We start from the raw sequence: 13,900 nt of genomic DNA on the forward strand, positions 1-13,900 counted from the left end.
ACATCTTCAAATTTTTCCTCATGTGGATTTGTTTTAATTAAGTTTGAGTTTCTGTTGTTTCTTTTTGTCTCCCCCTTAACTAGCTCGACTCATTAAACTATCAGGGGATTTTCTGTTGAGTTTATTTGAGTGATTTCTTTTTCTCACTTTAGCTAGCTCAGCTCATGCTAACTATCAGGTGCTCACTTTATTCATGGTACTTCATAAACCTCAGTATCTCCTGTTTGACAAGTTTAACGTCTGTCGGACATTTTTTTTTTTTTTTCTTCCTGTATGTTTTCTGTTATTAAACTATGAGTGTCTGTATGTTCTTCATTTTCTCTCACTGTAGCTGTTGCTTATGCTAACTACTAAGTGCTAACATAGAATCATGGGGCTAACAGCTTCTGTTGCTCATGTTGGAAAAATGTTTCATGCCTGTTAGACATTTTCTTATGTTGGCTCAAGTATTTTATGAACTGGCAACCGCTTGATTCACCATTGTCACATTCTGGCTAAAGCACATCATGCGACTGACCAGTGGCGTTAGTCGGACACTTGTTGTAGACAGTTTCTCCAGCTGAGGCTCTCTTCCATGACATAGCGAGAAGGTTCTCTTCTTTACATATCTCATGAGGAGCTGTAGAAGTAGGTGAGAAATACATTGATAAAAAGTGAAATGAAGTACAGTCTAGCATGCACGCAGAAAATAAGAAAAATCACCACGCACAGACTCCAACTGACGTATATAGCAGCGGGAAAAAAGGGGGGAGACAGAGAAGCACGAAAAAACAAGATTCAAATCAATGTTCTCCTGCAGCAGCTCCCAATCTTATTCCCTTGTACATTGCTCAGTGCTCTCTGTCAGTGTCACTGCCTCAGTACAGTATCTCATTCCCTCTTCATCTTACCCCCCTCTCTTTATTCATCTATTTTCTCCCCATCCCTCTCCTTCATAACCCTGATGAAAAAACGGTGGAGAGCACTCTGAAGATATTCTGGGGGGGGAGGGGGAGGCAGACGAGTAGACGAGTGTTGGCAGCGGCGATGCAGAGAGATGAAGAGGGACGGAGAGGGAAGAGAGAGGGACAGAGATAAAGAGAGAGACGCTGAAAGAGAGAAAATATGACACGGTGTTCCCCTGAAATGCCAACAGACGAGATCCTCGTCTTGTGTAAAAGAGGCTTGGGAGCTGCTGAAAACAAAGGGGTCACGGTGTAGGCTGCACTCAGAAGTTTATCATTTGTAGCCCCGTCGAAGCTCAAAGCAAGCACGTACACATGTGGCATTCAGGCTTGTACAGAACATACACTTGCATATTCGCAGGCGCACACAACTTCACTCAAGAGGTACACTTATTAAAACCACACTGTTTCCTGCAGCTGCTGACACTGCTGACATTAAACGTCTCTCCCACTAACAGGCAGGGAGACACAGAAAGAGTGAAAGCAAGCGCAAGACAGTGAGTGAGATAAAAAAAAAAAAAACAATGTTAAAGAGGAGAGATATAAGGAGTAAACTGAGAGGATACAAGGAAAGCACGACAAGGCGCGGACATGCAAAATCAATAAAGAGGTAAAGATGGATGGGCAGGTGAACTGACAGGAAAACAGACAAGAGGAACATAAAGATGAGAGGAGAGCAGTTCTAAAACCGCGATAGAAGCCTTTGGCTGTGTTGCGAACCACTGGGAATCACTTCCATTCTGCCTGACAAATACTGTGCAGATTGGGCTCAGATACACACACTTTTTTATATCTTACATGAGAGGCATGCAGAGAAATGCACCCACACAGAAAACAAAATGTCTAATGCAAAATTGTAAAAAAAAGTGTTCATACAGAGTTTTCAAGCATGAATAATATCTACATAAGCATGCATGTAATGAGCTTCTCCCTCGTTTTCTCAGCTCACACACACACACACACACACACACACACACACACACACACACACACACACACACACACACACACACACACACACACACACACACACACACACACACACACACACACACACATTCACTGAGTCACTGACCAGGGCACTTCTTCTCATTACAGGACCGGACCTCCTCTCCCGAGCCATCACAGGGGTAGCCCTGTAGTCCGGTGGCTTCACACATCCTGAAGCGACGCTGCCAACCGGAGTCACATGTCTTGCTGCAGAGACTCCAGTGGTTCCAGCTGCCCCAGTTACCTCCACCTAGAACAGGACCAAAGCAACACCGGTGGAGATTGGGGAGCGGGGAAGAAGGGCGAGAGGGAGCATGTAAGGTAAAAAAGAAATTAATGAGAGTTGTTGATGAATATTAATTAAGAATACAAGACAGCAATTTCTAAACCTTTTCAATTTTTGAATAGCATGAGACGTAAATAAACTCGCTTATTAAAACACACTAGTATTTTTGTCCTCCCGGGCCTCCGGTCAAATCAGACTCACAAGCCAAATCGAGTCCCAACCCATAAATTGCTGGTAAAAAAATAATAATAATAACATGTTCCATGTTTGTATAATGCCGCTCCAGAGGATGTGAGTGTGAATACTAAGCATTCATGTGTACGCCTTACCACTGCAGGAAGGGTTGGTGCATTCTCTGCTCTCCTGATGGGGGCCCTTACATTCAGCCCAGCCGTGCACCGATGCACTGCAGCGTCTCTGCCTCTGCTGGGTTCCTGTGTTACAAGTCACACTACATCTCGACCACAGCCCCCACTCCAACCACTGGCCCTCCACTGGACGGAGGGAGGGGGAGATGAAAGTGGATATGGAGAGGCAGGGAAATAGATGAGAGTGGAGGGGAAGATGAATTTGTGGCACAGAGGGAAAACAGGATAAAATGATCCAGGGTTTATGAAGGATAGCAAAGGGGATGTAAGGGAAAAGAAAGGAGCAAAGGGAGAGGAGACAGGACAGAGAAAGTGAGTAGGCTAAAAGTGCACAATATATAAGTAAATTACGGAAATACATTTGGTTTTCCATAAATAGCTGCACATAAAGACACTTCATGTTCCTATGGACATTTTAAATATTTCAATCCTTTATGAAATAGCTGATTAGAATTCCTTTCATGCCGTGTTTTTAAAGAGTTCAAACCGAGTACAGATGTTAGATTTTCATTCAAAGTGTTATTAGAGAGACACCAGATTTCAACTCTTCACTGGTGTGCAGAAATAGAAAAATAAAAAAAACATAATATCAATACAATCCAGCACTGCCTGTCAGACGATGCATGAATACCAAATAGCTTAACCAAAGTGTGATGACACGCACAGGTGTAATCAAAGACCCCACTGTCCCCTTTAATAAGGGAGCATTGCTGGTGCAATTGAGTTGTCAAATGAAATATGATAATCAAAAACTGGGAGATTAATCATTTATAATGAGAACAGGCAAAGATTTTTGGAACGTCATCAACTTCAAAGTTGGTTTTAAGACAATTCTGAGGATCTGTGTCACAGAAACGAACACAATGTTCTGCTGTGAAAATGCATGACAGCAGATGAAAATCTGTGACAGTGAGTTCTTTAATTCAATTTTAAACACATTTTTGTTAAGAATTCTTTGATACAAAAAACTACAGGGAGAAACCAATTACTGACCTGTGACCATGGCCCTTTGTATTTCAGAACACTGTTGAGCAAAGGGACTAAATGTATTGTTGGAATTTATAATGTTTGCTGTCCTTTGACATTTTAGGCTTGATGCTTACAAAAGCACCCCTGAAACCTGACTTTCAGCTTGATAATGCCTCAATGTTTTGTTCAACTGCATTATTACTTCAGTTTGTAGTCTTGAGAGGATGGTGTCTCATTTGGTTTAACCCGTTGATATACCATTAAAGAACCATTTTGTAACTGTTGTTTTTTTGTCATATTGTCGGACCAAACACGCTCCATTTTATGCAACTTTAATTGCACTGAATAGTCAGTTGTTATTCTGAAATAAATTGCCTTTACTCCTGTGACCCAAACACACATTACGAGAGGAGTTCCATTTGAGTTGAGCAGCACTGTCACTTATGTTGAAAAAAAAAAAGATATCCAACTCATGCCTCAGGTTGGATTACTGATGTTAACTTGAGCTTTGATTTGATTCACAAAAAACGCAACAATTCTGACCAAATTTAATTATTTTGGTGACATTAACATCTTCCTAAAAATTGTACTGAAATGTTCAAGTAGCACTTAATAAACATTATAAATTTGATATTGTTAACATGTAAGCAAGCAGTTGCCTATTTACACATTCAACAGTTTTTTCTCTTTATCATTTGTCTCTTAAGCTTCATATTGAGTCATATTTTCTTCACGAGTCATATTAATAATCTGTTATTGATTATTGAATTTCATGGCGGGATTGAGGAACAAATGCTGACAAAACCAAAATGAAGTGGTTCTCATGATCAAAGAAGCCAGCTGTGTGTATCAGGTTATTACTGTAAATAATAAGGGTTCTAACTCTTGAAGACAAAAAAGTGCAATGCAACGCAATTTGAAATGAGGTGTTTACTATAGAAATGTATGCTGTTAATAATCCAAGTCTATCAGTAATTGATTATGGGGACATTTTTGAAAATGTTAGATTCGGTATCATGCTGCGTTGCCATTTGTCTCGGATTCCGGTTTCCTCACACATCAGAGCAGTCTGTTTGAAAAAGTTGTTTTTCACTACTGATTCAACTATAGTATGGCACTTCGGTAGAGTTGTTTTGTATAAGCAAGCATCTCTTTTAAGTGCATTTATTTATAATTTATCTTGTTAATACATTTTACTATGTGTTTTTATGTGGTGAAATGCCACCAGATTACAGGGAACATCATTTCAAGATAGATTATTATTCAACGTCATGCCGACCTGATGTAGGTCATATTCCTATGTATAGTGACTAATCTATGCCGAATAGAAATATATTAGCTTAGAGTTAAAGAAAAGTATTTTTGAAAATGTGTGGAATGAATTAAGTTAAAGGCAATGCTAACATTTAATGATCATATATAAAAGAGTCATTGCAGCCATGCAAGCCTTTTGTGTGCGTTCTGTACAGTAGGTAGCTTGTCTATTTTTTTTTCTATGTGAAGAAGAATAGCAATTCAAAATGAAAACTGTTCTTTTTTTTTTGGTCCTAAAAATGATATATTGAGGCACACATTCTAGCCTACACACAGGGGCTTTAAGTAGCAGATAAAGTGAAATACAGTGGTGTAAATGTATTTGTCTGGTGCTCCCAAGTGGGAAAGCATTGCCAACTCTCCTCGGTAATGTGGTCAATCACGCTGTGTGCTGCTGTTACTGTGTTGGTAACACCACTGTGTTGGGGATGACATTCACAGAATGAGCAGAGTGAGCCTGAGTGAGCTAGAATATAAGCGTGAACGTGACATTTCCCCATTTGTAATTCTGAGTGACTAAAGTGACAAGTATGGAACAGCTTCTAAAAGAAGAACAAACCATCTCCTCCTTTTTCATCATTGTGAAAACAATAGCTCTTAAAATACAGGATAAAAAAAAAAATGGCGTACTAATAAGTGGTGATTATAAGAAGCTTTTGTAGTATGTGTAGAAAAAAATGGCAACTTTTGTACATAAAGGAAAAAATGACAAACTGTTGATTGTGCGTAGTTATCAATGACTGTTGATATTGCAAGAAAAAAAAACATAGGCATGAAGGAAATTCCATAAAATCAAATCAGCTTTTTTTAGGTATGACATTTCTGCTAATTTAACTTCTAGCCTGTTGATTTCCTTTATTCAATCCAATAGCTGTCATTAGAATTTGAAGCTCTGCCCACATATACAAGTATTTGTTTGATGTGTTAACACGTGAAGCAAGATTGAAAAAATATATATATTAGAGTAAGAGTCAAATTTGATTAAACTCTACACTGGTTTAACACAGTATATGGTTTGCAGTGAGATCCAATCACTGACAGACAAACACACACACATGTACACAATGCACACACACATCCACACACTCACAAGATCCATCAAAGCTCTAGTTTCTATACATGGCCATTGCTGCCAAAAGGCCTATGCTGGTATTCATAATTTCAAAGTCCCACTGCCTTTGAACTCCTAAAGCACGCTGTATCTGTTGTGATAGATTCACACACTCATACATAAACCACATGAGGACACACATACAAAGATTTCCTTAAGGCCCTTGAAGGAAGAGCCTCTCCTTCTCCCAAACCCTCTCTTTCCATCCCTGTTCCCAAAACAGCATGGCAAAACATCCCGGAGGCCATACTTTGGATTACCACGTCTCCCTATTCCTCCCTCTTTGAGACATAACTTTGCAGCCTCTTTGTCTGGCAATGGGGACATTTTTGTTTTATTTAAATATTAACCTTATAAAACTCTTGCTTTGAAATACATTCAAACAAAAAAAAAAAAAAAAAAAAACCAGCTCAGTTAATAAATAAATAAATATTAGGCAGTAGGGAGCGTGAGGACACAAAAAGGCTTCAGCCCAGACGGGCTCCAGCAGCATTCACATAAATACACATACAGGATACCTTAGCAGCAATAAATAAAAAGCACTTACCCTGTGATAATTGCTCAGCCTGTGAGTGATTACGTACTATACAAGCACACACTCTTACTCAAACTGAAATCAATTCAGGAAATAAAAAGGTTATTGTCAGAAAGCAGCCACCAATTTTGTTATAAACTGTCCTGTGTTTTAGTGTCTGTGCATCCATTAATGCTATTATCCCAATGCTATGTAGAAACCATTTACATTCTGCCAACACAGAAAGCCCGTACCAAATTAAATCACTGAAATAAATACTCCCTTCTAATGTCAATGCTTTCAAAGTAAGTGGTTTTCTAAAGGGACCCTTGAAATACTAAATTAAAACTGTGCAGTGGCAATACATATGCCTCAAGTATACTTTAAGTCTTAAAATGCCAAAGGCTTTTCCTTTGGGCTAGATTTGAACTCCGCCCTATCTAATGAGTCGATGAGAACGAGGTTGGCTGGTATTTACATCTTAGCAGATGAGTTGACATCTTCACCTAGGAAGCTGCTCTGTGATAGCCTGCGGTAGTCATTGGTCAAAAACTGCCCGGCTGTTTCTTGACAGTCTGCTCTATTGAGATGTTATTTCAATCGCTGGTCTGTCCTTTTCCACGTCAATGCAGCCTGATAAAGATGTTTCAGCTGACCAGTCTGAGCCAGATTGGAATAAAGTCCTGAGGTACACCCGACACGAGAATTAGATGGGGCTGCTGCAGTGACTTGTTGCTGATCTTGACAAGGTATAGATATAGGTAAAGCTCTAACAGGTAATCTCAGAGACAATGGCTGAAGAGCTTCACTGCAGGACTGCTCAGCAATCTAAACCAAGCCAACCATGGAGGAAGCATAGAATTCCAACCAAAAGCCCATGACAGGTAACAACCCCTCAGGATCGCCGAGTAAAAGAAATTGGTGCAAATCTCATGGCTTACCAGAGATGAATATGGAAGTGAAAACTAGTTTTTTTTACACAATGGCAATGCTAATATGCTTTAGCAGGAAAATGTTTTTCCTTATTTACTTTACTATCTTAGTTTAGAATGCCAACATTTGCTAATTGACACCAAACACTAAGTACATGGGGTATTTGGCCATAGACAAAAATACTGGACAAATACACATTTTAATCTGATGATCGGTAACGGATAACCACAGTTTTACAACTCATCCTGATCGGAATCATAGGAGGCTGACATTGACTTTTCTTCCCACCCAGCTGCTCCAAGTTATTACAGTCTGCATGATGTGGCCTGGATGCAACATTAGAACCAATTTTAGCCGTGGAGACAGTATTTTGTTCACTGTCTCCCCTGATGGAAGAACACAAGAGCTTTAACAGTAACCCAGGTGTTTTGATTCTTGTGATTTTGGAAGAAAACAAAGAAATAGTCATGCATGAGTATGCAGAGAGGCAGCGAGTGAGAGACTGGGTGTATCATGTAAATGGGGATGGTACTAACCAGGACACACTGCTATGTTGCAGAGTTTGGTCTGAATCTCGGGCCGTCCACAAGCCAAGGGCCCGCCTTCGTTCACACACTTCCTGGTTCGCGTCCTGGAGCCCCGCCCACAGGTCACAGAGCACAGACTCCATAACGACCACTCCTCCCACAGCCCATGCACTGCAAACACCCACAAACATACAACATGGGGATGAGGAATGAGGGAGGGAGGAGTTGGAGCATCCAATCGCAGGCAAGAGGGTTGTAGAATGAGAGAAACATGAGATATTAAATGATTCTGAGCACATTCCTTAAATAAAACATGAATGAGATTACCTTCTGACCTCCAAAAAACCATTCCAGTGCAAATGGAAAAAGAAACACTGAAATTGATGCTGCACTTATATGTTGCTACATGAAAGAACATGGAGGTTAGGAATGAACATTTGGCATTTGAAGTCATGCAGACCAAGTCATGACAAGGAAATGAATGTGGTTAGTTTGCTTCTGAAATTACCAGAGTTTTCAGTAATTATTTAGATTGATCCCAAGTATCAAAGCTTTCAATGACTTCAAACATCATCATCTTGTTTCCTTCCTCTTGTTTCCTCTATATTGCACATCTCACCCTATTTTAGCAACATATGACAATAAAATACATTAAAATACAATGAACGAGCAGAGGAGTTGCACAAAAACTTTGCAGATAATGAACGTGGCCTTACTCAAAGCAAGTTCTTGCAGAAATATGTCTACTTGATCATTGTTTCAGCCATGCGACACTGGCAGACTGTGCCAAAAGTAATTGCAGAAATAGTCTGATTTGAGATTGGAGGGAATAATGACAGAAAGTCAGATATTAGAGGAAAATAATGCTAAAGACATGTTCAACACAAGACTCGAAGAAAGAAAAGATTACTGACTGGACTGTTTAATTAATGTCGAAAGAGGAGAGAATAAACACACATGGACTTGTCAAGAAAAGGGACATTATGAGCAGATTTGAAAGAACAGAAAAAATATTTGGGCTCAAAAAGTTTTTGAGACTTTGGAATAAAAAATACAGAAGCCAAAAAATGGAGGAGTTTATTTTGAAAACACAGAAATGTTCAGCCAGAGACCAGAGGAGATTAAACTATGTTGAAAGAGATGGAGGAAAGAGAGAGGAGAGGATTTGGAGAGATGCTGGAAGAAAGATAGAAAGCAAGATGTAGAGACAGGGAGTTACAGAAGGAAGGGGGGGAGAGAAAGTTAGAGACAGCAGGATGGAGATTGCTGCCCCTGTGTTGAGCAAAGCTAAATAAATCATGGCAATAAATAATTAAGTCTACTCTGTGAAGGAAGGCTCAGAGGAGCAGGAGTAGAAGGCTCAGAAAGAAGAAGACGACGGTGGTATTAAAAAGTACGAAGATATGAGGAGACCATAAACAGTGATATATCCTTATATTCACCAACATGGTATCAGTGCGTCTTTAGCCTCTGTACAAAGCTGCTATATGTTGCAGAGAAAAAAAAGCAAAAGCATTTGTATTGCATGTTGTTACTATACTGTTCATTTTAATTCCATTTCTCTCAAGTGAGCTCACTTGCTAGCCTTGCTAAACTGGAGTCAGTTGCACCAGCTGTTCTTACATTAAAACTCACAGCAGCCTCGCTAAAACTTAAGTATGAAGTAGGGATTTACGCACCGCTAAATTTAAACAGGGTTCCACCACACAAAACAGTTATTATGCAGAGAATAGTTGTTGCATATTCATGCCTACTAACTGTCAGGTGTAAGTGTTGCATAGCTAACGGAACCTACTGTCAAAGCTAGCGTTAGCCTGCTAATACCTAATATTGTCAACATATCTCAAAGAATACTAAGTATGCTGTTTAACAACTATTACCTACTAAGACTAAATAACTTTATTGATAGATGGATAGATATAATTGGCAACCCAATCCTCAACTTTATGTTTTTCATCATGATTTAATAAATCATGAGAAATATAACCTGCATCCTCAAAGTACAAGCAGTTTTTTCTTGAGGGTATCTTATCCCAAATTGCAAATCCTTCTCAGGAGACAGAGGCAACTTAAAATAACAAAAAAGCTATACAAATCAGTCAGTTATGTGATTCAGTATCTTTTTCTTTTTACAACAACACTACAAGATTAATTGTAAGACATTACTTATTCATCCAAATCGAATCTCCATCTCTCTGACCCAATACAAGTGTATCCGAAGTCTGACTGCGCAAAGCCAATCAATTAGCCTATAAAATCAAGCTTGAGGCAGCTTTGGGACTGAGACACATTGCAATGAGAAAATATCAATTGGATATGCCAAGAAGGGTAAAAGCAGATAAACTAATTATACAGGAAACATGATAAAAATGTCTTCAGATACTGGGATTAGAATTATATTACACTACCTATTGGTGACCAGGTAAATCTGTATAGATCCAGTCATAAACAAAGAAGCACAGGGCGTTGTGTCACTTATATTTCCTATCTTGATTTCAACAACTACATTAACATATTGCAGCTCGTCTCTTAGTTCATCTGGGAACATAAAAGGGGAGTTTATTGCCATCAGGGTTGTAGTCGCAGAGGGAGGTTGAAAAGAGCATGTTTACAGCAGCAAACACAGAAAAAAGAATTAAATAACAAACTGATCAGTGGTGATCAAACACAAAGTGACACATCTGTGTCCCATAACACCCGGTCACAAAATCATGAAAGTTCATGAACTCCAGAAAATCAGATCTGCGAGAGTTGGTTTTAAATTATGCAGCTGAAAAATGTGCACAAATAGCACATAGACTCACTTATACTCTGGCCTTGGTTTCTGATGCAAATGCAAGTAAGCCAGACAAGAGGAGATAAAATGTCCATGCTCAACCTCCTTTATTTAACTAAATGCATACACACTAAGCAGAGCACACATTCACAGCATCACAAATAATAATGATATGCATAATGAGGATGTAAGACTTCCATAGACGTCTTTAAAATCGATGCAATTTTCTAACATACTTACATGTAATGATGCATTCTGTATTAGGATATTAACTTTTGATTACTTTTTTCAAGCTTTAGCGAATGCATAGTCTAGATCATGAATCATATTGATCCTCAGCATTACCATCATTAGGAGAGATTTCCATCTGGGGTCATAGCGGAGCATGGTTGCATTATTCAACATTATATGTAATAGGCTTTGTGCGTGTGTTTATTTGTGAGTTCGCCATCTGCATGATTCTGCCATGAGTTCATGACTACATCCTCGCATGCCTCCTCAGTCTCTTGCTTGAATGATTATTGGAAGTGTGATAGTGCAGCGTTTGACTACGCACTGACCCAGACTTACTGTATTCATAATGCACCATTGTTCCACTCCATGTTTTAAATGTAACTGAATCTATGGCAAATGAGCAGTAGATAAATAGAACAAAAGTAGGGATACTATTTCACTTTGCACGCTTTGGGGCATGAAAGCCTTCTACTTCAGTGCATATTCAGAAAAAAAAAATAGAAAAGTTAATTTGCCGGACCAATTACTGCCTAGTTTGCTTTGTCAAGTGCTAGACCATTACTTAAAATTGATTATCTGTATCACCTTAATTTAGGAGTTTTACCCATGAAAAAACGAGAAAAAAAAAAACATGTCCATTTTCACTTTATTGGCTTTCTGTCCAAACTGCTTTTCTTTGATGTTCCCTAACTCATGCCGACGAATATACAGGCATGCACAGAGATGTGCCCAGAGACAAATCCACCCACACTCACAACACACTCGTACATCTAAGTCCTAACTTGAGAACAAACACAAATAATTGGTAAAAAACAGAATAGAAAATTCTGGCAAACCAAAATGAAGTACGCATACAGCACTCTCTCCACGTCAGGATACTCTGAGAGAAACTTTGAAACAATGTGTGTTTGCTTATCCCTGTGTGCCCTTTTATTGGAGATGCAATTTGCGATTGCAAGTATATGCATCAGTATGAAACAGAGTAGAGGATCTGCGTTAAAACCATTTCATTTGAAGATCTTCCAGATTATTTAGTAAATTCTGAACATCAGGGTTAAGAAATGTACTGTGCCTGTGTATGTATACTCCATTTTTAACCAATTTCGGTGACTGAATGAAAGTTCAAATTACGTGTGTGTGCTTGTGTGTCTGCCTCTGTGTACTGTACTATATGCTTTTGTTTAACAGACTAGGGAGAATACAAAGCTTGAAGCCATCAGCAAATAGATCAACAAATCAAACAAACATATAGATTCTACCTCATATTAAGTCAAATTAGAAAGAAAAAAGAAACATTATTTTAAAAAGTCAACCACATCAAGTTCATTAAAATACTTTTATGTCTCTTTGCTACCACCCCCACATTCCCAGTCTACTTGAATTTGGTGTTATTCCATTCAGGCAATCCCAGGAGTGCCCCTCCAGCCCTCCAGAACCACGTCAGAAAACATCAGAGGAGAGGGGGGAAAATGAAATAATAAACGGAACATAACACAGCAACCAATATCCCATCAAAGGAGCGGCTGAGGATATTAATATCGACACTGAATGGAAAATGAGGCACTTAGACATACAAATCGTGTTGGCACATTTGCATAAAAACAAGATTAGCATATGCACCAACCGGGAAGGAAAATGTTTCTTTCGCTTCTTGTATCTTTTTTTCTTTTGGGGGACGGTTGAGAAACATCAGTAAACAGTGAGTGACTCCTATCTCACACTTCAAAATACACACAATGCAGTGTACTTCATGGTAGAGAAAATGCAAATAGATGCCATTGAATTACATTTTAACTATAATGGCAATTAATGATCACTGACATAACAATGGACAAAGCTCTAACAAAACCGACACCTTATGCCGGCACACAAACAAACAATGAAAACTACACATTAACATTGCAAACACACATACATCCTGTTTAAAATGAACACTCGGGAACGCACACTTGGGAACGCACAAAATATGTGGTACACATAGAAATTACTCTTAATTCCTCATCGACTAACTCTTAAGTAACTAATGGACCTAAAGGCCTTGTCCAATGATGGGGCCTCTATAAACTGAATGGCTAAAGCCCAGTGACTACACCCCATGCTGTGACACTGACATTTGGACAGCAGTAGCCCAACTTTTGCTTTGAGTTATCTACTCCCAGAGAAGTTATGGCCATGACTTTTCATTTTATAGTCTGTCCTCAAAGGTAATACTGTCATTATATGAATGGCTGTGTATGGAGGACATTCACGCCACCTTCCTGTGATGCACTCTCTTAGGTATCACTGAGATCAGAGAGGTTAGCCTAGAGTCTTCCCCACTGTCTGACAACCAGAAAAAGAGGACCATGCTTTCTTCCTTTCTGGCAGTCAAGGGACAATGCAGGCTTTTTTAAAAAAATGTTCCTTAGACAGCCCCACGGTCAGTCCCGAATCACTGCCCGAGTCAGAGAGCCAGTACATCAGCAATCACTCATTTTGTCATATTATTGTGCAGGAAGCTGGTGGTGTAGATGGATATCCTATTTGGCTTGGACTTGATTCCTTTCATCTACTTAGAAGCTAGGAAGAGTAGTATTCATGAGCCCTTGTCTCTTTTTTGTCCAGTGATCAAGCTAAACATGTCAACAGAACCTAGTTTTGTCTTGGTCCACTTTGGTAAGAACATCAGTGATGATGTTGTTCATCTAATTCCAAAAATCCCACACCAGATGCATTCCTCAGGTGACAGGGAGGGCTTGCCATATGCAAACCTTGACAGGGGTACACATGGAAAAACATACATGGCAAGATTTTCCATAATTTACATGTTGTTGGTACAAGATAAATTGCAAGTGGACAGGTAAAACATTGTGAAGCTAGCAGAAACCTATGACGCCTCCATTTTGGCATTGATTTGGTATTGCACTGTTGACTTACAATGGAAAAAAAAAAAAA

The 13,900-nt window shown here is 39.2% G+C and overlaps 1 protein-coding gene across 1 annotated transcript in view; it reads right to left on the reverse strand.

The window, feature by feature from the left end:
* Positions 1–13,900, reverse strand: part of adgrb2 (adhesion G protein-coupled receptor B2) — a 133,663-nt gene that overhangs the window by 80,923 nt on the left and 38,840 nt on the right. The window contains exons 4-7 of the mRNA XM_054606163.1: positions 7,966–8,127; positions 2,550–2,714; positions 2,020–2,184; positions 518–619 (exon numbers count right to left, since the gene is read on the reverse strand). Coding sequence (XP_054462138.1) covers positions 518–619; positions 2,020–2,184; positions 2,550–2,714; positions 7,966–8,127 — 594 coding nt within the window. The remainder of the gene's footprint in view (positions 1–517; positions 620–2,019; positions 2,185–2,549; positions 2,715–7,965; positions 8,128–13,900) is intronic.

The sequence above is a fragment of the Anoplopoma fimbria genome, chromosome 10, assembly GCF_027596085.1.
Source record: "Anoplopoma fimbria isolate UVic2021 breed Golden Eagle Sablefish chromosome 10, Afim_UVic_2022, whole genome shotgun sequence".
Lineage (NCBI taxonomy): Eukaryota > Metazoa > Chordata > Actinopteri > Perciformes > Anoplopomatidae > Anoplopoma > Anoplopoma fimbria.